Source organism: Rhinoraja longicauda, chromosome 8, assembly GCF_053455715.1.
Source record: "Rhinoraja longicauda isolate Sanriku21f chromosome 8, sRhiLon1.1, whole genome shotgun sequence".
NCBI classification, from domain to species: domain Eukaryota; kingdom Metazoa; phylum Chordata; class Chondrichthyes; order Rajiformes; family Arhynchobatidae; genus Rhinoraja; species Rhinoraja longicauda.
Genome location: NC_135960.1, coordinates 41,988,765 through 42,010,052, shown reverse-complemented (window position 1 = coordinate 42,010,052; position 21,288 = coordinate 41,988,765). Strand labels below are relative to the sequence as shown.

At 42.5% G+C, this 21,288-nt stretch overlaps 1 protein-coding gene across 4 annotated transcripts in view; it reads left to right on the top strand.

The window, feature by feature from the left end:
- Positions 1-14,797, top strand: part of LOC144595881 (islet cell autoantigen 1-like protein) — a 90,062-nt gene extending 75,265 nt beyond the window's left edge. For all 4 annotated transcript variants that reach the window (XM_078403716.1, XM_078403715.1, XM_078403714.1 and 1 more), the window contains 3 exons: positions 7,325-7,582; positions 9,495-9,605; positions 11,593-14,797. In XM_078403716.1, coding sequence (XP_078259842.1) covers positions 7,325-7,582; positions 9,495-9,605; positions 11,593-11,705 — 482 coding nt within the window. In that variant the 3' untranslated portion in view covers positions 11,706-14,797. The remainder of the gene's footprint in view (positions 1-7,324; positions 7,583-9,494; positions 9,606-11,592) is intronic.
- Positions 14,798-21,288: the final 6,491 nt, after the last annotated feature.

Below are 21,288 nucleotides of genomic sequence, written 5' to 3'. Positions count from 1 at the left end.
AGTTCATACAAAATATATGCCATGGATGCTAGGAGTGTTGGTGCTCCCTGAAAGCTGTGACACATGTGGATAGGATACTACAGAAGGTATTTGCATCCTTGCTTTCAAGGGTCTAGGTATTTTGAGTATGAGTTGGGATGATTCAGCCACTCAAAAGATTTGACTGCACTTTGAATATTGTGTACAGTTCTGGTCAGTGCAGTACAGAAAGGATGTGGTAGAAATCGAGTAGAAGAGATTCACCAGGATATTGCCTGTAATAGAGGGCTGCAGGAGACTGGAGGGTGAGCTTGTCGAGGTTTGTAAAATTATGAGGGCATTGATGAGATGGTTATAGCTTTTCTCCCAGGACAGAGGAGTCTAGAACTAGAGGGCACAGGTTAAAAGTGGGAAGGGATAATGCATCTGCCATTTCTCCGCCCATTTCTGCAGCTGATCTATATCCCACTGTATCTTCTGTCCTCCAACTGTCCTCAACAACTCCAATTTTGGTGGTTTCAGCAAACTCACCAAACCATCTACATTTATCTCCAGGTCATTTATATACATCACAAACAGCTCACAGATCCCTGCGGAACTCCACTGGTCACAGACCTCTAGCCAAAATATCTATCTTCCACCATAACCCTCTATCTTCTATGAATAAGCCAGTTCTGGATCCATACCATCAAGCCATTGTGAATCCTGTACATCTTAATCTTCTGGTTCAGCCTATCATGAGGGACCTTATCAAAAGCCTTACTAAAATCCCTGTATACAACATCCACCACCCAATCATCAATCTCCTTCATCAATCTCTTATCATCTCAAAGAACTCAAATCAGGATAGTGAGATACAGCCTGCCATGTTGGCTATGCATAATTAACCCATTTTCTTCCAAATGGGAGTAAATCCTATCTGGAAGAATTCTCTCCAATAGTGTTCCTATCATTGACGTGAAACCTCACTGGCCTATAGTCCCCTGGATTCTCCCTACTTCCTTTCTCAAACAAACAAACTACATTTGGCACTCTCCAGTCGTCTGGGACCTTGCCTGTGGTTCGAGAAGAAACAAAGATCCTCGCTCGTCAAGGCCCCTGCAATTTCCTTTCTTGCCCTCCCCAATAACCTGGTATAGATCTCATCAGGCCGCCTTGGGGATATCCACTTTAATGGAGGGTAGCTAATGTTATCCCACTTTTCAAAAAAGGAGCGTGAGAGAAAAAGGGGAATTATAGACCAGTTAGCCTGACATCTGTAGTGGGGTAGATGTTGGAATCAATTATTAAAGAAGTAATAACGGGAGCATGGATTTATGAAGGGGAAATCCTGCTTGACTAATCTTCTGGAATTTTTTGAGGATGTGACACTTAAATGGATGAAGGGGAGCCAGTGGATGTAGTGTATCTGGACTTTCAGAAAGCCTTTGATAAGGTCCAACACAGGAGATTAGTGGGCAAAATTAAAGAACATGGTATTGGGAGTAGGCTATTGACATGGATAGAGAATTGTTTGACAGACAGGAAGCAAAGAGTAGAAATAAATGGGTTCTTTTCAGAATGACAGGCAGTGGCGAGTGGAGTGCCGCAAGGCTCGGTGCTGGGGCCTCAACTACTTCGCAAAATGGCGGCGCTGCCCTCGCAGCTGCGGCTTACCTGCGGTCCGTTTGTCTTTGTGTTTTTTTGTTGTTTTTTGTCTTAATTGTAGTGTTTAGATGTGATGTGGTTTTTTGTGGTTGTATTCTATGTGTGGTGGGGGGGGGGAAACTGTAAAATTGTCTCTTCTGAACGGAGACCCGACCTTTTTTCTGGGTGGTGTCTCCGTTCCCACTGCGGCTTACCATCGGCCAAATACCTGGAGCTGGCGGCCTCCAACTGGGACCACCTGGACTCTGGTTTGCAGAGCCCGCGGACCGGACTTACTATCTGCGAAGCTGGCTGCCTTCGGAGATTGTGGTGGTGCCGCGGTAGCGGCTGCGACTCGCCTTCGGAGGCTCCGAAGGCTTCTTCGGCGTGGGCCGCCTCGATATTGGAAGCTCGCAGGCCCCTAGGTGGAGGCCGACATCGGGAGCTCCGGCAGCGGCAGCGTCTTCGCCCGCCCCGAATCGCGGGGCTTAGGTCGGCCCACTGGGGACCTTTCGCCGTCTGGCGCGGCCTGGAATAGGCCGCGGGATTTTCTCTGCCCGGCAGGGGCTTCAATGTCGGGAGCCACTACCGCCCCGACGTGCAGCTGCAGCGTCTTCGCCCGTCCCGGATCGCGGGGCTTGGGTCGGCCCGCTGCGGACCTTTCACCATCCGGTGCGGCCTGGAAAGTGGCAACTTCAGCAGCCTGACCGCGGGAGAAGACGGCAGGGGCAGAAAAAAGACATTCTGGCCTTCCATCACGGTGAGGAGGTGACTGGAGGAGACTCACTGTGATGGATGTTTCTCTTTTTTTTTGTTTGTTTTGTGTTGATTTTGGTTTTGTGTTGTGTGTGTAATTGCTTATTTTTATTGCTCTTATTGTTGGACGTGTTTTTGGATGACAATAAAGGTTATTCTGATTCTGATTCTGAATATATATTAGACAATAGACAATAGGTGCAGGAGTAGGCCATTCGGCCCTTCGAGCCAGCACCGCCATTCAATGCGATCATGGCTAATCATTCCCAATCAGTACCCTGTTCCTGCCTTCTCCCCATACCCCTGAATCCGTTATCCTTAAGAGCTCTATCTTGCTCTCTCTTGAAAGCACTCAGAGAATTGGCCTCCACCGCCTTCTGAGGCAGAGAATTCCACAGATTTACAACTCTGACTGAAAAAGTTTTTCTTCATCTCCATTCTAAATGGCTTATCCCTTATTCTTAAACTGTGGCCCCTGGTTCTGGACTCCCCCAACATTAATAATAATAATAATAATAATCCATTTATTTTATATAGCGCCTTATCACATGCTCAAAGCGCTTTACAAAAATAATTAACATAGAAACAAACAGACAAACTATCCTGACGGAAAAGCGGCAAATACTCAACGCCAGCGTCCTCTCACATCAGGGTCCGGCAGTAGACATTAAAAAGCACAAGACACACAGATATAATTTTTTACACAAAACAGCCATCACAGTGATTGCTCTAGGCATACCCTCACTGTGATGGAAGGCAAAGTCTTATCTCCTCCTCATTCTTCTCCCGTGGTGCCACGAGGTGATCGAGGCTCCCAACTTTTTGAAGCCCCCACCGGGCGATGGAAAGTCCCAGGGCCGAGCCGAGCCGAGCAGGCCGATGAAAGTCCTGAGCCCCCACCGGGCGATGGAAAGTCCCAGGGCCGAGCCGAGCAGGCCGATGAAAGTCCTGAGCCCCCACTGGGCGATGGAAAGTGCTGCGGCCTAGCCACGCAGGGCGATGAAAGTCCTGAGCCCCCACCGGGCGATGGAAAGTGCTGCGGCCGGGCCACGCAGGGCGATGAAGGGCCTGCGGGCGGGTTGATCAAACCTCGCGCTTCGGGGCGGTCGAAGCTGCTACGGCTGGAGCTCCCAAAAGCCGGTCGCCAGCCAGGGACCTGCGAACTCCCGATGTTGCGGTCTGCAGGGCCCACGGCCGAAGCCTCCGAGATGGTAAGTCCAGGCCCTGCGACCGGAGTCTTTGAGGTCGATCCCAGCTGGAGGCCGCCGACTCCACGATGTTAGGCCGTAGCGCGAACGGAGATACGACACGGTAAAGGTCGCATCTCCGTTGAGGAGGAGATTGGGAACATGTTTCCTGCCTCTAACGTGTCCAACCCCTTAATAATCTTATATGTTTCAATAAGATCTTATCCTTCTAAATTCCAGTGTATACAAGCCTAGTCGATCCAGTCTTTCAACATACGACAGTCCCGCCATTCCAGGAATTAACCTAGTAAACCTACACTGCACGCCCTCAATAGCAAGAATATCCTTCCTCAAATTTGGAGACCAAAATTGTACACTGTACTCCAGGTGCGGTCTCACCAGGGCCCTGTACATCTGCAGAAGGACCGCTTTGCTCCTATACTCAACTCTTGTTATGAAGGCCAACATTCCATTGGCTTTCTTCACTACCTATTGTACTTGCATGCTTCCTTTCAGTGACTGATGCACTAGGACACCCAGATCTCCTCGTACGTCTCCTTTTCCTAACTTGACACCATTTAGATAATAATCTGCCTTCCTATTCTTGCCACCAAAGTGGATAACCTCACACTTATCCACATTAAACTGCATCTGCCATACACTTATCCACATGAAACTGCATCCGCCCACTCACACAATCTGTCCAAGTCACCCTGCAACCTCATAGCATCTTCCTCACAGTTCATACTGCCACCCAGCTTTGTGTCATCTGCAACTTTGCTAATGTTACTTTTAATCCCTTCATCAAGTCATTAATGTATATTGTAAATAGCAGCGGTCCCAGCACCGAGCCTTGCGGTACCCCACTAGTCACTGCCTGCTATTCTGAAAAGGACCCATTTATCCCCACTCTTTGCTTTCTGTATTCTTTGCTTTTTGTGTTCTTCACACTGATTTCATTGTCGTCCAAGTTCTTCTTCTGAGTGAATACATATGCAAAATACTCGTTTGGTACGTCAACTACCTCCTCCAACTCCAAGCATAGATTCCCTCCTGTATCTGAGCGGTTCTACCTTCTCCCTGGTCACCCTCTTATTTTTAACGAATATATAAGAAGCTTTGGATTTTTCTTAATCCTGGCAACCAATGATATTTCATGACCCCTTTGGCCCCTTCTTATCGACTGCTTGGGTTGTTTCCTGCTCCCTTTACATTCCTCATAAGCCTTGTCTTATGCCACCTTCTTAAACCTGACATATGCTTCCTTTTCCTTTGTGACCCACGTTTACAACCTTCATCGTCATTCACGATCCCTTACCTTGCTACCCATATCCCTCCTCCTCATTGGAACATGCCAATTCTGCTCTTTGATCAGCTGGCCTTTAAATACTTCCACATGTCATCTGTGGACTTGTCCAATACCAACTACTCCCAATCTACATCCTTACCTCCTGCCTAATGACATTGTAATTTGCCTTGGCCCAATTACGTTCCGTCCCTCCAACATCCAGACCTGTCCTTATTCAAAATAATCTTTAAAATAATGGAGCCGTGATCACCATCTCCAAATACTACTTCCACTGCAACACCAAGCATGTCGCTGGTGTCTTCCACTGTAAAGACTGATACAAAAAACGTATTCAGTTCGTACGCTATTTCTTTGTTCCCCATGACTACTACCCCAGTGTCATTTTCCAGCAGTCCAATGTCCATTCTTGCCTCACTTTTACTCTATCTAAAAATGTATCTGCCTTTTCCTAATGTGCAACGTGCCACAGCCTCTGTACTTGTACAGGCTGCCCTCTCATTCTTTCTGGCTTGGTAGCTCTTCAGTTGGAGGTGTTTTAGATTCAGTCAAATATTACCCTTAATTTTTCTTGTTTTAAATAAAACCTTCAGCGGCTCCAAGCTGACATTCTAATGTTACTGTGGAACCGAAGCCACGCTGGAGCAATCCCAGAACTACTGGAACTGGTTGTAACCCATTCACTGAGCAGCTCAGATCAGGCAACTAGTGCCATAAGAATGAATAAGAACATTTTGTAACCAGTTTCAAATCCTTTTAAAAACTTTATCAGATTTAAGCTTGGATAGAGAAATCAACACTGAATAAATATTGTGGTGTTAGTATTCCCACAGCGGGAATGTAAATAGAGTTTGTGTGTTGCAGTGAGAGTTTATTCCTATGTGAAGGCACTGATTATTGTGGCCTAATGGGACTCTATAGCCTGGAATGACTGGCAGGAGCTGGTTCTCATTTCTTTCTCTTGTCTTCAGTCATTCATACTCAGACTGCAGTAAGTATGCTCTGGCCAATTTAGAGCTGCCATTCAGTATGGAAACAACCTCTAGTTTTGGATGCAATGTCATAGAATCTAAGTTATGCACCTCCTTGCTCCGCCACTTGTTTTTGTCCTTTTAAATCAGCACATTATTTCCAGGATGTGGATGATGATGATGACATCTTCACTTAATGCCTTCTCTAGTTGCCATTGGATGTTGCATGACCCATGTCTCTGAACTACCACAGGAACAATAACTCATCCATCATTTACTGATAGTTAGGATACTCTCCCTTTAAAGGTCTGCCACATTAAAAAATCCTTTCACCCAAACTAATGATTCACAATCAGAAAATTGATAACTAACATGTAACATGCTGAGGGAGTTTGTCAGAATTATTTGAACCAAATGTTCTTCTGACATTTTTCTCTCAGGTTTTCGTGACCATTATTAGCTCTTTGTGTTGGGATTCCATTTTTGTCAGGATGTTGCTGAATTTGTCTGGTCGCAAGGGATTCAGGGAGAGCTAGCCGACTGCATAGGAAATTGGCTTCATGGAAGGAAGCAGAGAGTGATGATGGAAGCTTGTTTCTTGGACTGGAGGCCTGTCTTGGTGTGCCTCAGGTACCGGGCCCATTGTTGTTTGTGGTTTATATCAACGATTTGGATGAGAGTACAAGGCAGGATTAGTAAGTTTGGTGTAGATAACGGAGATAACTATCAAAAATTGCAGCAGGATCTTAATCAGTTGGGCATTTAGAGTATTTTATTCAATTTTGGTCACCCTGCTGTCGGAAAGATGTTGTAATGCTGGAAAGAGTGCACAGAAGATTTACGTGTATGTTGCCCTGTCCTGAGGGCCTGAGTTCCAGGGAGTGGTTGAGCAGGCTGGAACTTTATTCCTTAGAGCGTTTAGAGGATGACGACTGATCAAAGGGAGAAATATATAAAATCACTAGACCAAGTGGACCTGTTGGGCCCATTCCTCGTAGTGGGGGAACAGGGAAGGGGAGAGGGTGTCATCACTGAGTGAGCCCTGGACTCAAAGCCTCTCCTGTATTGGTGTAGCACCCTCAACCCCCCCCCCCCCCACTCAATCCCCCTTATCCCCCCCTCCTCCCCCCACTGACCCACTCCATCTGCCCTACCCCAACCCCACTTGTCCCTCCCCTGCCCCATCCCCACTCCTGGGGGGGGGGGGGGGCGGGATGGATGGACGGACGCACGGACGCACGCACAGAGTTGGTGGGTATGTGGAGTGAGCTGCCAGAGGAGGTAGTTGAGGCAAATACTATAAGACCATTTAAAAGAAATTTGGACAGTAGTTAATTTTTTTTCTTCTCATTTCATGCTCTTGATTTACTCCATTGAATTGTACTACTTGCTTTCAGAACCACTATTAATCTCTGTGTTTGTAGAAATTTACCATTTGTAGCAAACTTGCCACTGAGGCAGTGTGAGGGGCATGTGTGATTTTGGCCCTTGTGTTTCAGTGCCAAAGGACCTGCTGGTAAACATGCTGGAGAACGATGATCTGGAGAGGCAGGAGCTGACATTCCTGAATGACTTGCTGAACCCCAATCCCAGTGCAACCGGCGACTTCAGTCACGAGTGGCAGAGCACGTTTGAGAGCTCGGGGCTCAGTCCCAGGACGATGGAAGGTGCTGACGTCAAAGCAGCTGGCGCTCCAGCGGGTTTCCTGCCATCCCAGCTCTTTGACCTCAGCCACAACACAGCAGGAGCTTTCATTGGTGAGTCAGAAGCTTATTCAGTCTAATGGGGACAGTCGGACACTCTTTTCCAGGGCGGAAATTTCAAAGACTAAGGGCATGGGTTTAAGGTGAGGGAGAACAAAGTTTAAAGGAAAACATGCTACCAGGGCTGATATGATAGAAGAATATAAGAGGCTTTTAGATAGGTGTGTGGATTTTCAGGTAATGGTGGGATATGAATCACGTGCAGGAGGAGATTAGATTAAGTTAGAATCATGTTCGGCATGGGATTTTTGAGCTGAAGGGCCTATTCATGTGCTTTCCAGTATGCTTTCCTGTCACTTCTACACATGCAAGTTTTCAGCAATTGCACTGCTCTGCAAGGGTCAATGTATTATCTGACCATGGCAGATTAGGCAGTTTTAGAAGCACAAACTCACAGGCAGCAGAGATCTCACTGAGTGAGTGTTGTGTAGCTGCAGTGAATTTTGTGAGAGGGTGTGCAAAGTGCATAATCGATTTTGACTTTTCTTTGGTCCACATAAATATAGTTTATGTATAATTTATGTTGTCCATGTGCCTGTGCTACTGCAAGCAAGATTTTCATTGTACTCATCATTGTTTCATTGTGCCTCATCATCCTTCTGCATATGACAATAAACCTGACTCGACTTGCCTTACAGCGATTATACTGACACCCTGTCCCAACCTTTTGGCAACAACAAGTGCCTAATTGGCTCATCAATTCCTTTTCCTCCACCTAGGTCCCTGTTGAGCAAGTCTCATAAACAAGACTGGCCTGTCAGCACTCATTGTGCATCCTTGTTTCCCAAGGGTGTCAGAAGTTGACCGTAGTATGGTGACAGAATACAGGGAGTAGCAGGTCCCGCTCCCTTTGCGACATTAGTGAACCAGTTGAGCTGCTACACTATTATTTGTCATGCTTATTTATTTCTGGCTCCAACACACTAGTCAGATCAGCAACTCCCCACAAAACTATTTTAACTTGTGTCTACTGGTTTGTTAGCCCAGAAACATGACCAGTCATTGCAGCTGAAGTAAATCCACAATCTCCAACTGTGATCACTGCACACTGAGTGCTGTTTGATTAGTTACTCGCCCCATTGTGCCCGTTCATTGATGTGATCTTGACTTGTGGTTGCTGTGGGAAGCAAACAGATTGTTTCCCCCCCCTGCCCACCCACCCACACAACAATCATTGAGCGCATTACACAAACGTGTGTTTGTCCACATGGGTGTATACCGTGCATGTGGTTGACGAGGCCTTCCTAAACTGTTCAAAGTTAAATTCTTGTGTTCTCCCCGGGTCCTACATCGGGTATATTTCTGAAAGAGAAAGAGCACCCAACAGGAATGCCCTTTCAGTCCAAAATGGCCTTTCAGTCCAAGTTGGCAAGATATCAGATTATGGAACACATCACAATCTGAGCCTCATTCTGTTTTTACCCAACAATTAATACATTTTACTGATATCTCCAGTTGGGTTTGATAACAATCATAACTAAGGATCTTGGTTAATTTTATTCTCTGCCATCTTGGAGGTACTGGGATGAATTTCTGAATCCCTGCAATTCCTTGGTTGAGACAAACCAAATTTGTGTCCCAAATCAGGAATCCAGTGCATCCAAACTTGGGAAGAGACCTCATTTTGTTGTGAAAGACAGTGTGTTTTGCAATGGGTTAACTTTCACTTAACGTTTTGTGACAATCTCCAAAGTGCTCTCTACATCATAATCTTTGTCAAGAGAATAGAGGAGGTGCTATTCAAGTTCAATTTTAATCAAGTAAAGAACTCTTATTTTTTTAGATGGGCAGGAATATCATGTGGGCAACAGTTCTATTTCTGTAAAATCGTTATTCACAGCTTATTTTGCAGTCCTATACAACACACTTAGAAGCAATGAACTGACTATATGTTTATTTTTTCAAGGTTGGACTGATCCCCCCAAACCACAACCAGTACCATTTCCACTCCCACAAGAGCCAGAGCCAAAAGTACCAGCACATCCATTCCAGAACCTACCAAAGGTCCCATCAAAAGGTTAGTAGCAGAGACCCAGGGAGAGTGAGGGCAGGGCTGGGATTTAAATGATCAGATAGTTATTTTATTGACTGCTAGCATTTCACTGGGCAAGATTAACAAAATCTTCCACTTAGCATGGCAGAAAGGAACAGGATTTCAAACAAAAGAGTTCTACAAAAAAGATGCTGGGGTAACTCAGTGGGTTAGGCAGCATCTCTGGAACAGTTTCTTGTGTCACCCCATCCAGGTTCTCCAGAAATGTTGCCTGATCTGCTGAGTTCCTCCAGCACTTTGTGTCGTTTCTTGTAAACCAGCATCTGCAGTTCCTTGTGCCTAAAAATGGTCATATTTACATTGCAGCTAACTGCCATACAAATATATAGAATGATTGTTATTGGGAACATTGATAGCCAATTTCTCCAATGAATAGCTCAGTCATGCAGACAAGGTTCCATGTTGTGATCTAGAAACTGCGTATAGACTTAATCAGAAACATAGAAAATAGGTGCAGGAGTAGGCCATTCGGCCCTTCAAGTCAGCACTGCCATTCAATATGATCATGGCTGATCATCCTAAATCAGTACCCTGTTCCTGATTTCTCCCCATATCCCTTGATTCTGTTAGCCCTAAGAACTCTCTCTTGAAAACATTCAGTGATTTGGCCTCGACTGCCTTCTGTGGCAGAGAATTCCACAGATTCACAACTCTCTGGGTGAAAAAGTTTTTCATCATCTATGTCCTAAATGGCCTATCCCTTATTCTTAAACTGTGACTCCTGGTTCTGGTCTCCCCCAACATCGGGAACATTTTTCCTGCATCTAGCCTGTCCAATCCATCTTGCCTGTCCAATCCTTATACGTTTCTATAAGATCCCCTCTCATCCTTCTAAATTCTAGTGAACATAAGCCCAGTCGATCCATTCTTTCTTCATATGTCAGTCCCGCCATCCCAGGAATTAACCTGGTGAACGTACGCTGCACGAGCAAGAATGTCCTTCCTCAAATTAGGAGACCAAAACTGCACACAATACTCCAGGTGTGGTCTCATCAGGGCCCTGTACAACTGCAGTAGGACCTCCTTGCTCCTATACTCAAATCCTCTCACTATGAAGGCCAACATGCCATTTGCTTCACTTCACTGCCTGCTGTACCTCCATGCTTACTTTCAGTGACTGATATACAAGGACACCCAGGTCTCGTTGCACCTCCCCTTTTCCTAATCTGACACCATTCAGATAATAATCTGCTTCGTTCTTGCCACCAAAGTGGATAACCTCACATTAATCCACATTTTCTGCATCTGCCCACTCACCCAACCTATCTAAGTCAGCCTGCAGCCTCATAGCATCCTCCTCGCAACTCACACTGCCACCCAGCTTTGTGTTATCTGCAAATTATGGAACAAGAATAACAATCAGACCCCAAATCCCCTGCTGCTAAGTCCTAGATTGGCAGATACGAGTTTATGTTATGATCAACTTGCTTGGCAATACTCCTTACTTTAGGTTATCACGTGGAACTTAGTGCAAGGAGGAGAGAGGAGGTTGAGACCTTATTCTAGAGATGCCTAGTGTATATCAGCACACTCAGAAAACAGGAGGCATAACCATATTAATAGGCACCCTTAGTTGGAAGTGAAAGAAAGTAAGAAAAGTTCTCAGAAGTGCTGGAATGTGGCTACTCGTGAAAAGCACCAACTAATTCTGCCCTTTGAGCCCATGGTCAGGATCGCTCTGGCAAATTAGAAGCTGTGTTCTGAAGGCAATGATCTGTTGTAGACTCAGCTTACTGCAATGCAGGTTTACCCAGCTGGGAACCTGTACATTTTCCAAGGCCGAGGTCTTGCCTTTCACATACTCAGGGTCAAAGCAGCCAGGATTTGAAGCAAGTGGGTGGAGTTTGCTGCGTAGTCTGGGTTTGTAGAGCAGCACGTGGGCTGTCCAGTGGAACCTAGGGATCCACCAAATGAATTGGTATTAATAACTAATATTTTCCTCTTATTGCAGCTGATAAGAACACACCGGACAAGTCAGCCTGGTTTAATCTGTTTGCGGATCTGGATCCCCTCTCGAACCCTGATGCCATTGGTCGAACAGATGAAGAGCTGCTTAATGCTTGAGGATGGATAAAGGAAGCAGCTAAATTATACAGCACTCAATTGTCTCATGCTGCAGTTACTTAATTTATATTTACCAAAACACTAAGACTGTAAAGAAATTGAATTAGAAAATGAGGGACAGGGGTGGATACATTGAAACTTTAAAATCTGCTGAACTCCTGGGATATGATGTTGGTGATCCCAATATCCTGTTCAGTTTCACATCTGGCTAGTGCTGCTGCATTCCCAGATTGGTCTTGGGTGTATAGCTATTTCCCAGGGGTTCACTGAGTACATGATAGCTCCTGGGCTGTGTAAGCACACCACATGCGCATCATGACCACAAACAGCTCAGGCCCTTCTGTTGGTTGAGGGACCACTTGCTGAAGATAATGAGGGAGATCGCCTGCATTCTATCATACTGTATATTATTTTACAGTAATATTTTATCAATTATAACACTATCCTCAAAGGAAACCTCAATGGTCTTTTTGTAGATTGAATGAGGGAATGTTTGAATGTATAATCACTGTCTATTCTTGAGTTTTGTCTATTTGCCTTTGCCATGTGGACCGATTTAAAAATATGAAGTGAGCAGTTTATGTTCTATTCTGCCTGAATGCTTGTTTCTCATCAGTAAAGTATTCCTTTTAGTACCAGACAGGAGCAGCCTTTTGCCTGTTCTCCCTGTATCTACGTTATGTAGATTTAACTCCCATCAACCTCCACATTTTTGTCGTTGCCTCATTAGGTGTGACTCCACAATTGGCCCAAAGCCATGGAGAGGGCAAGATGCACTCCAATTGAATATTGCTTTGAGAGGTGGAAGAGAAACATTATTTTCTGGGTGTTAATAGTATGTTTAACAACTTGAACAAATAAGCCTTAACCAATAGGTAGTGGGGAAAGTACCAGTCCACATCCAATGCAAGGAGCAGGTACAGGCCCTTCCAATGCAACACATTCAGCAGGCTAAACACCAGACAAAATAAAAGCCATTGGATAACAGGGCCCAAACTTCAATCCCAACATTTGGAATATGTGCCCTGTAGTAGGGGAACTGTCTCTGGCCTTCAGGTACTCACTGGAACTTTTAAGGACCAAGACAGTTAACATAAAGAACAACTGCAGGTGTGCCCAAGCTGCTTGGCAGTCCTTGGATTATCAGCAGGGGTGAATATTGGGAACAGTATCAAATGGACACTAAAAATAACATATGGGACATAGAACAGTACAGCACAGGAACAGGCCCTTCGGCCCACAATGTCTGTGCTTATTATGATGCCAACTCATATCTGCCTGAACATAATCCATATTGCTTCATTCTCTGCATATTCATGTAACTATTTAAAAATCTCTTAAATGCCATTATTATAACTGCCGGCATCACCATCTCTGGCCGCGTGCTCCAGGCAAATCTCCTTTAAACTTTGCCCTGCACTCCTTAAATCTGTTGCTGGAATAATAAGGAATCAGGAAGATTTTCAATGGAATAAAATTATTTTATTGTACAAAAAATCAGCACTGGATCGGAAAAAGAGTTGGTTGTTAAATTACAACTATTACACTGACAAATATTTATGTTTCATGGATTGAACTGTACTCACATGGAGAGTGAATGTGCTTATATAAAGAGACTGCTCGTTAGGTTGTCAAACTTTGAAAGTAAATTATGCACAAAACAGAAAAACACTTAAAACCTGAAATTATCAACAATATGGCTGTTGGATTGTGCAGACAAGCAGGTCCTGAGTTAAGTTAAGTTTCAAGCTAGGGTAAGTGAGAGGAACTCAGAAATTTGCCAATGGGAATGGATCAAGATGGATATTTGATTGAAACATTCCTGGTACGATGATCTTGTTCACATCCACCAAACTATTTCTCATCTACAAGTCACAGAACTGCATGGCAATAAAACACAATGGACCCTTACTGCATATGCACTTGGGTAAAGTCAAAGTGGCACTTGCACGTGAATCACAGTACAATGATCAAATAGTGTGGTACACCTGCTCTGAGGTAGTATGAGAAATTCAGTCATCAAGACCTGGACTAGTAGTTTAGTTTCAAGAAATAAGACTGATTTTTTTGAATAGACCTCCACACCATAACCCAAAAACACCGAAGAAACCCTGATTTCAATATAGTGTCCATTAGTTATTTGTTCTTTTGAGGACATATCAAATAGCTCCTTAGCAGATGTAGAGTGGTTAAATTTTGCACTCTAAATGGCAAAGCATTTTGGCTTTGCATATCCATTCTTAGCCATGTAGTTGAAATGGAGAATTTTCTGCAACCATCCAAATTACTCCAAAGATTCGGCCAGCTAATGAGTACATTTAATCAACTACACTATAAACACTACATGGTTCACTGGATAAATGTAAGTAGGGCTTATACAGTCCTGTATATTGCATTGCAAATGTGTTTCATCATGTCCAGATGCAAAATTTGAACGTAATGCTGAGATGTATTGCTCGAGTATCCAGGAATATTTTTCACTGTTAGTTATTCTCCACTTTGTCTAATATGCCACCCTTGGTATAGAATTGGAAGTGGCCATCATTACAGCTACAAGGTTTCCCTACTATCCATCACATGTATCAAGAGCACCCATTAGCCCTCGCCTCCATTCTTGGAAAATAGCAGCTATCTGAATGAACTAGTGCCTATAGTTAATGGAAAGGGGTTAGAATTGGCAAGTAAACATTCATGCTATTTTTAATCTTTGCTCAAATTGTTAGCAATTTAATGGATGTGCAGAATTAAAAAGATAATCTGTCATTATTCCATTCTTCATGCACATTGGATCAAGTTTGCAAGTTTAATGCCAATTAAAACCCCAATGTTAGAAATTCTCAATACTTGCTCCCAGATGCTGTTTAAATATATTCATATCTATATCACACACATGAATCTACTGTTTGCATGGACTATTTAAGTCTGTTTCAATAGGGGAGATCTTATCGCTCAGTTGTAATTTCATATAAGGAATCTCACTAAACGTGCTTAACATTTTTTAAAAGTAGCATTTGACCTTCTACACTGGATAATTGTTTGTACTTTGTACTGAATGGACCTCTGGATACTGCCTCTTCTATTAAAAAGGTTTCTCAAAATGTGTCTAATGACATTATTTATCTGTTTGGATGTACCTTTGGCACCTCTAAAAAAAGCAGAGGTTCTGAGTCCCAGAGGGGCAACATTGCATTTTATCTTAGTTGTCCACTACCAAAAATGGTGAACCTTCAGTCATGATTTTTTTTAACCATTCAAATTTTTTATTAAAATTATTAAATGTAATAATTTTTCATAGCATCTACTGCCAGGAAACAACAGCATGTTAAAAATCAATATTTTATACAAACATGTGTTGTAATATTTGCTGTCCAACTGTAAGTCACTTGTGTCTAAGTGAAGAGCAGTGCGGTCCATTATATTGCACTATTATTCCCCATAAGTCAGGCGTGTTTGAAAATGGGTAAAGTGTCAAAGGCGAGAGATGAAAAGGAGATAAATGTCAGATAAGGAGAGAAGAGGATGAGTGAAATGTAAAAAATGTAAAGCCAGAAAGAAGGATGTAGATGGAAGGGAAAGAGGATGGATAAAAGGGAAATGAGGGACCTGGTGATGGGAGATTGAATGGAGAGGAAAGGAGCAAGGTGACAAGGGCGGGGATAGTTGGAGAAATGGGTGGACACCGTGATAGAGGTGGGGGCATTACTTAAATTTGGAGAATCAAATGTTCATACAGTTAGATTGGAAGCTTCCCAAGTATAATATGAGGTGCTGTTCCTCCAGTTTGTGTGTGGCCTCACTCTGGCAATGGAAGAGGCCCAGGACAGAAAGGTTGCTATGAGAATGGGAAGCAATATTTGCACTTCCCTTTTGTCATCTATACAATTTGGCCAAGTCCTAAAAGTAGGGAGATGAGTAGATCAGCACCTCAGTGTAGCTGTCGAGAGTTTCATGGTACAGTACCAGAAAAGGGTACTACTAAGAGCAGACTCTGGCACGATCATTTTGATGATTTAGAGACATAGTGATAAAGTATGAAGTAAAAGCTTAAAGTTAAATCTTCTAGTCATCTTACTGTGGTGGTTCTTGATAGAAAGTCTACAATTATAGGAGAACCGGGCACATCTCTGTTAATCAAAAGAGATATTGGGGGAGGGGTGGAATTCAGGTAATTCCATTTAAATCACAGCTAACAATCTTGCTAAATAGCACTAAGGTAGAAAATAATATTTCTGTCCCTATGTTCCAGGCCCATTCAGCAAATAATATTTCTTGTATGGAGATTTAAACCACTTCCTCCCACTTACAAGAAACAGAGGGCAATGAATGAACACACAGAATTGCCTGCATTTTACTTATTTTATGTATGTTTCATGCATACAAATGGAGTTTCCAGTTCAAAGAATATAATTGTTGCACTTCTTGCATCTCAACAACTCCTGAACATTTGGTCAGTAGGATTGAACAGAGTCACTGGATCTGCTTTAGCTGAATGTGGTCTGGGATCAATAAAAGGTTGATGACTCCATCAACATGCAGTCACTCCCCAATACAAAGTTTTCCCAGCGATTTGGCAAGCAGTAGGAAATGACTTGCAGAGATCTACTATGTCAGAAGTTCCAGGAATATCAATCTAAAACAATCATAAAATGCTGGGAAACTAACTTTTTATCCTACAAAATGGGAAGCTCTACATTTTGCAGTTTGAACAATCAAGTTTAGAGATAAACACAAAGTGCTGGAGTAACTCAGCTGGTCAGGCAGCATCTCTGGAAAGGATGGGTAATGTTTCAGGTCAGGACCTTTCAGTCTGAAAGTAGGGGGTGGGGGTAGTGAAAAGCTGCAGCTAAGAAAAGACCAGGACTAATAAGGACTGGCCACAAATTACCTTAGGCATGCAGTCACTGGTAGGTCCATTGTTGGCTAGGGCAGATATAACCTCAAGGAAAGCAATGCAAACTGTGGAACTGGTAAAACGAATAGGGCGGAGTAAGGGCAGGGAGTGTAAGTAGAAGTTACTTCAAATTACATTGAATTTTCTAATAAACAACTTCTTAATAATAATAATAATACATTACATTTATATAGCGCTTTTCTAACACCCAAAGACGCTTTACAAGGTTTACTAAGACATAAAAGAAAATAAGTAGATAAATGAGTTAACGAAGAGAAAAGGAAAAAGGAGAGGTAACGGTCAGTGATTGAAGGCAGTGCTGAACAGATGAGACTTCAGTGATGTTTTGAATGTGGTGAGTGAGGAGGAGTCTCTGACGGTTTGGGGTAGTGAGTTCCAGAGGGTGGGAGCAGCGATGGAGAAAGCCCTGTCCCCCCAGGATCTGAGTTTGGTCCGGATGGGGGGGGACAGGAGGTTAGCAGCAGCAGAGCGGAGGGTACGGGTGGGAGTGTGTCTGTGGAGGTCAGTCAGGTAGGATGGGGCCCGACTTTTCTCCCCCGACCATAGTTGTTTTATCAGTTCCAGTTTTCCATATTGTTTCCCTCTTGAGATCACATTTTCCCTAGCCAACTGGACCTACAAAGTCAGCCAGCCCCGATTTGTGTCCAGCCCTGATCGATCCTAGTCTTTTCTCGCCTCCAGCTCTGCACCACTCACGCCCTACTTTCAGTCTGAAGAAGGGTCCCGACCCAAAACATCACTCATTGTTTTTCTCTGAAGACCTGCCTGATCAGCTGAGTTACTCCAACACTTTGTCTATCTTTGGTATAAACCAGAATCTGCAGTTCTTTGTTTCTACATTTCTAAATCAAATCTAGAGGACAGCATTGATCCTTTTCATCCATAAAGACAGTCAAATCTTTGTCCTTGTAAATGCCCCAACAAAAAAAAATCACAATTACATTGTAAAGGAATAAAAACCATTGAAATTGATAATTTTACAGCAATAGGAACAAAGGACATCCAAACAGCTACCCAGTAAGTAAATTTAAGATGAGCTGGTTCTTCTTATCAAGGTGCAGGGATGAGAGGTTCAATATGGCAAATGGGTGAGTTTCCACAATAAGACACAATTCTGTCAAGAGAAATTGAAACCTCCACTTCCACTGTCAGAGATGAATGAGATTCAATTCCAGATATGTTGAGACAAAACCAGACAAATCCAAAAGTTCTATTCAATGTGCACAAAACATTTGTCAAAGCAGGATTGGTTAACCGTCTAAAATCCTGCTAAAATCTATTAACTTTAACAGAATACAATATTTTAAATTTGCTTAAATGAAGTTTCTCAAGTGTCACAATTATATTGGACATAAAGGTTATTAGAACCTAGATACATATATATGGGGAATCTAATGCATTTCTATGGTTTTTATGTACAGTGACAAATTTTAATATTGTGAATTTAAGTTTATACAGTGAAAAGTGGGATAAAAGGGGAAAGTTGGGGATACTTGAGTACACAGACGCAATCAGAGGGAGCAGAGGTCATGAGTATCTCAGTCCTAAATGGATGTGGGTATCATAGATGAGCTTGATTCTACCTCCAACCAAAGACCCCACACTTACTGTCAAACCTAAAGGTCATTGGGAAGCAGCCACAGTTGGAATTCCAGGAAATAAACAGATCAATTGTAACATGTCCTATTTTCTACAGCAGCTGTAGATTCACACACCCGAGCCCGTATGGTTCAGACATCGCGAAGTTAATTTTCACAGTGAAATGTCATTGTGCAAGAATCTACAGATTTATATTTGCAATTAATACTGGGAGGGCCAAGAGATAATAAATAGCTGATTTTAAAAATATATGAAAACCAATTCATTTTTCTCATCACTGAGTGTGCACATAATCAAGTGTGATTTCCACTCTAGATATCTTCACTGGTAGTTGTCTACCTGTCCATGTGATGCCAGGACAGGGTCAGTGGCGTATGCCCCTTGTAAATGCATGTCAATAGTTATTGTCCATTTTCATGCAAGAGTAAGCACTTGGTATGCTGCTCAGTCAAACAGACATCGAGGAATAATCATCAGGGCTTGTATTATAAAGGGAAGAGAACCGACTCTCCATGGTGAAGATTTAATATATCTCACGGTCACCATGTGGTACAGTTCTATACTTTTTTGCTGTAAAGCAACAAAATATCCTTTACGTAGGATATTCTCTCAAGTTGGGACAACACCTTTGGCAGCAATTTCAGCTGCCGCTACTTCTACCTCAGTTTACAGCACAGGCTGACAAATGGCATTGAAGAGCTGCTGCTGTTTTCCATGCCTACCCAAAGACATCCATCAGCTTCGCTGGCTAGGTCCAACTAGCTGCACCAACCAAAACTGAGGGAAGGGTTGTGCACTTTTCTACAAGCAGCCATTGCCAATGAAGGCAAAGCGACAAAGGCAGGAATGAACCATAAAATCTGATCTCTGACTGATGGCCTAAAGCCTATTGGACGGTATCCTTGCATGCATTAATCTCCAATTTCAATTGTAGCCTCCCTAGAAGAGGCAGGGCATAACTTGCGAATGGGTGTGAAAGAAAGTGAGAGGGGGAAAAACGGAGAAATGGAGACCACCTCTGGGACCAGGTAACAAGGGAAGAAATCAATAATGAGCAAAAAAAAAAGCACACTGCACAGTCCTAAAGAACAATTGTAAGCCAGTCTTCTTACCTGCAATTGTTGCAAGGTAATTTGGTCATTAGTGAAGAAAATTCAAAAGATTTACAATTAAATTCAATAATATACTTCCTGGCTGAACTCTCTGCAAATACCTGGCTTTTTAGCAAAGAAAAGCAGTTTCTCTGTTAGTGAGCACTGCATTCCTTTTCAAACTTTCAGTTTAGAATTTATAACCGATAGATTATGTTTCAAAAACAGTTCAATTTCTTTCTCCCGAAATGATGGAATTATCAAACAAATGATTTATCAGGATCACCTCAGTTAGCTTCAAGGATATATGCCAGAAAAGTAAAATGGCAGAGCATCCATCAGATCATACCACATATGCAAGAATATTTTAATTCATTGGCTAACCATGCTATATCTTCAGGATGTGAAATGTGCTACATTAATGCGAATTACTTTTTCTTATAATTTAGAAAATAGTCAGTAAAGGGTTTTTGATCTATTAAAGCAGACCCATTGTTACAATAGCAGATCCAGTGTCTCTCAAATGTTAGCTTAATGTATGGATTAGATTGCTGCAAGTTTATCTTGAAATCCATGAGACTATTTCTAGACTTAGTACACAAAATTTAGCATTAGAGCTTTAGAAAATAGACATTACATTTACTGTATAACTTTCCCAACCATACAAACAATTTAAACATTTTTCTTTACCCAAATTTCTGTGAAAAGCCTAAGCAATTTTAAGACATGTTAAACACTGATAAATGCCCAGCCTGGGTAAACAAAGGCCTCTTTCACATGAGAAAATGAATAATAATTGGAAAGGTTTAATCTCCCCTCCCAATGCTTTGATTACCAATGGCTCGTTTCCAAAACTCGTTTTATTGAACTTCTGTGATTATTATCTGATGAGAGTCTTTGCCAGTGAAATATTAATATACTTTGTTTGAGACCAATCAATATTTCAGAGCTTTGTTAGGTTGCATACAACAGTCCAGTCATCGTTGAGGATAGTGTGAATATTTTGCTACAAGTTTTAGCATTTATTTACTTAAACAGAACAGAATCAATGACTACAGTTACCAATTCCTTTCTTAGATTGGGCTTCCATCTGTTTTGAGCAGAGCGATGTGTATTATCGAGGAAATTTAAAAATATGGGGGAAGAATAATGAAAGAGCAAATAAGCAAGGTCAGTATTAGATGGCAAGTTCCTCAGTAGGGATGAGTGCACATGTACTCAATTCACAAAGTAATTGAATAGGTACTCAGTTATTGAAACAACAGTTCTTAAAACTTTAGCTTTCAAATATACCAAGATAAAAATGTTTCCTGTGTTTATAAATGAGAAGTTTCTTCAGAAGTAGTTATATTTTGGCAAAGGAAGAAAATACAATAATACTTTGTAATTGAAAGGCAGTGAAAGTGAACAGAAGAGCATGATCACACAGCATGGCTGAACTGGCTGACCAGAAGCTTCTAAACCATGGTATTGTATTTCTGTGACATGCCAGACATCAAACAGTTTGTAAGAGAAATTATGAAATGGCAACCTTGCAAGACAGTTGGTATTTACTACTCTTGTGATGCAGATTCATAAAGTGATCAATAAATGCCAGCAAGCCACAATCTTGTCAACTCGTGCCTCAAAGTTACAGATTGTTACAGCAAACTGGAGTAGTTCCTCCTGGCCAAACATCTTCGGCCAGGGAAGTGGACCCATAGGACAGGTTATGAATGTTGGTGTCAAGACTCCCTTATGCTGCTTTTTGTTCTGGAAGGGAAATCAGCCCAGAGAAAATTAATCCTTGATGGGTTAATCACTGGGACATTGTGAGAAAAATGCACTATGGAGCAGGTTTTCCTGATCATTTAAGGTAAACGTTTATGCACACAAGATACTGAGGATGGCAATTTTAATTAATTAAATCACTACAAGCCTAAATTGTAATCTCCATTTGATTTTGGTGCTGCAATGGAAGTCAGTAAAGATTTGAGCTTCT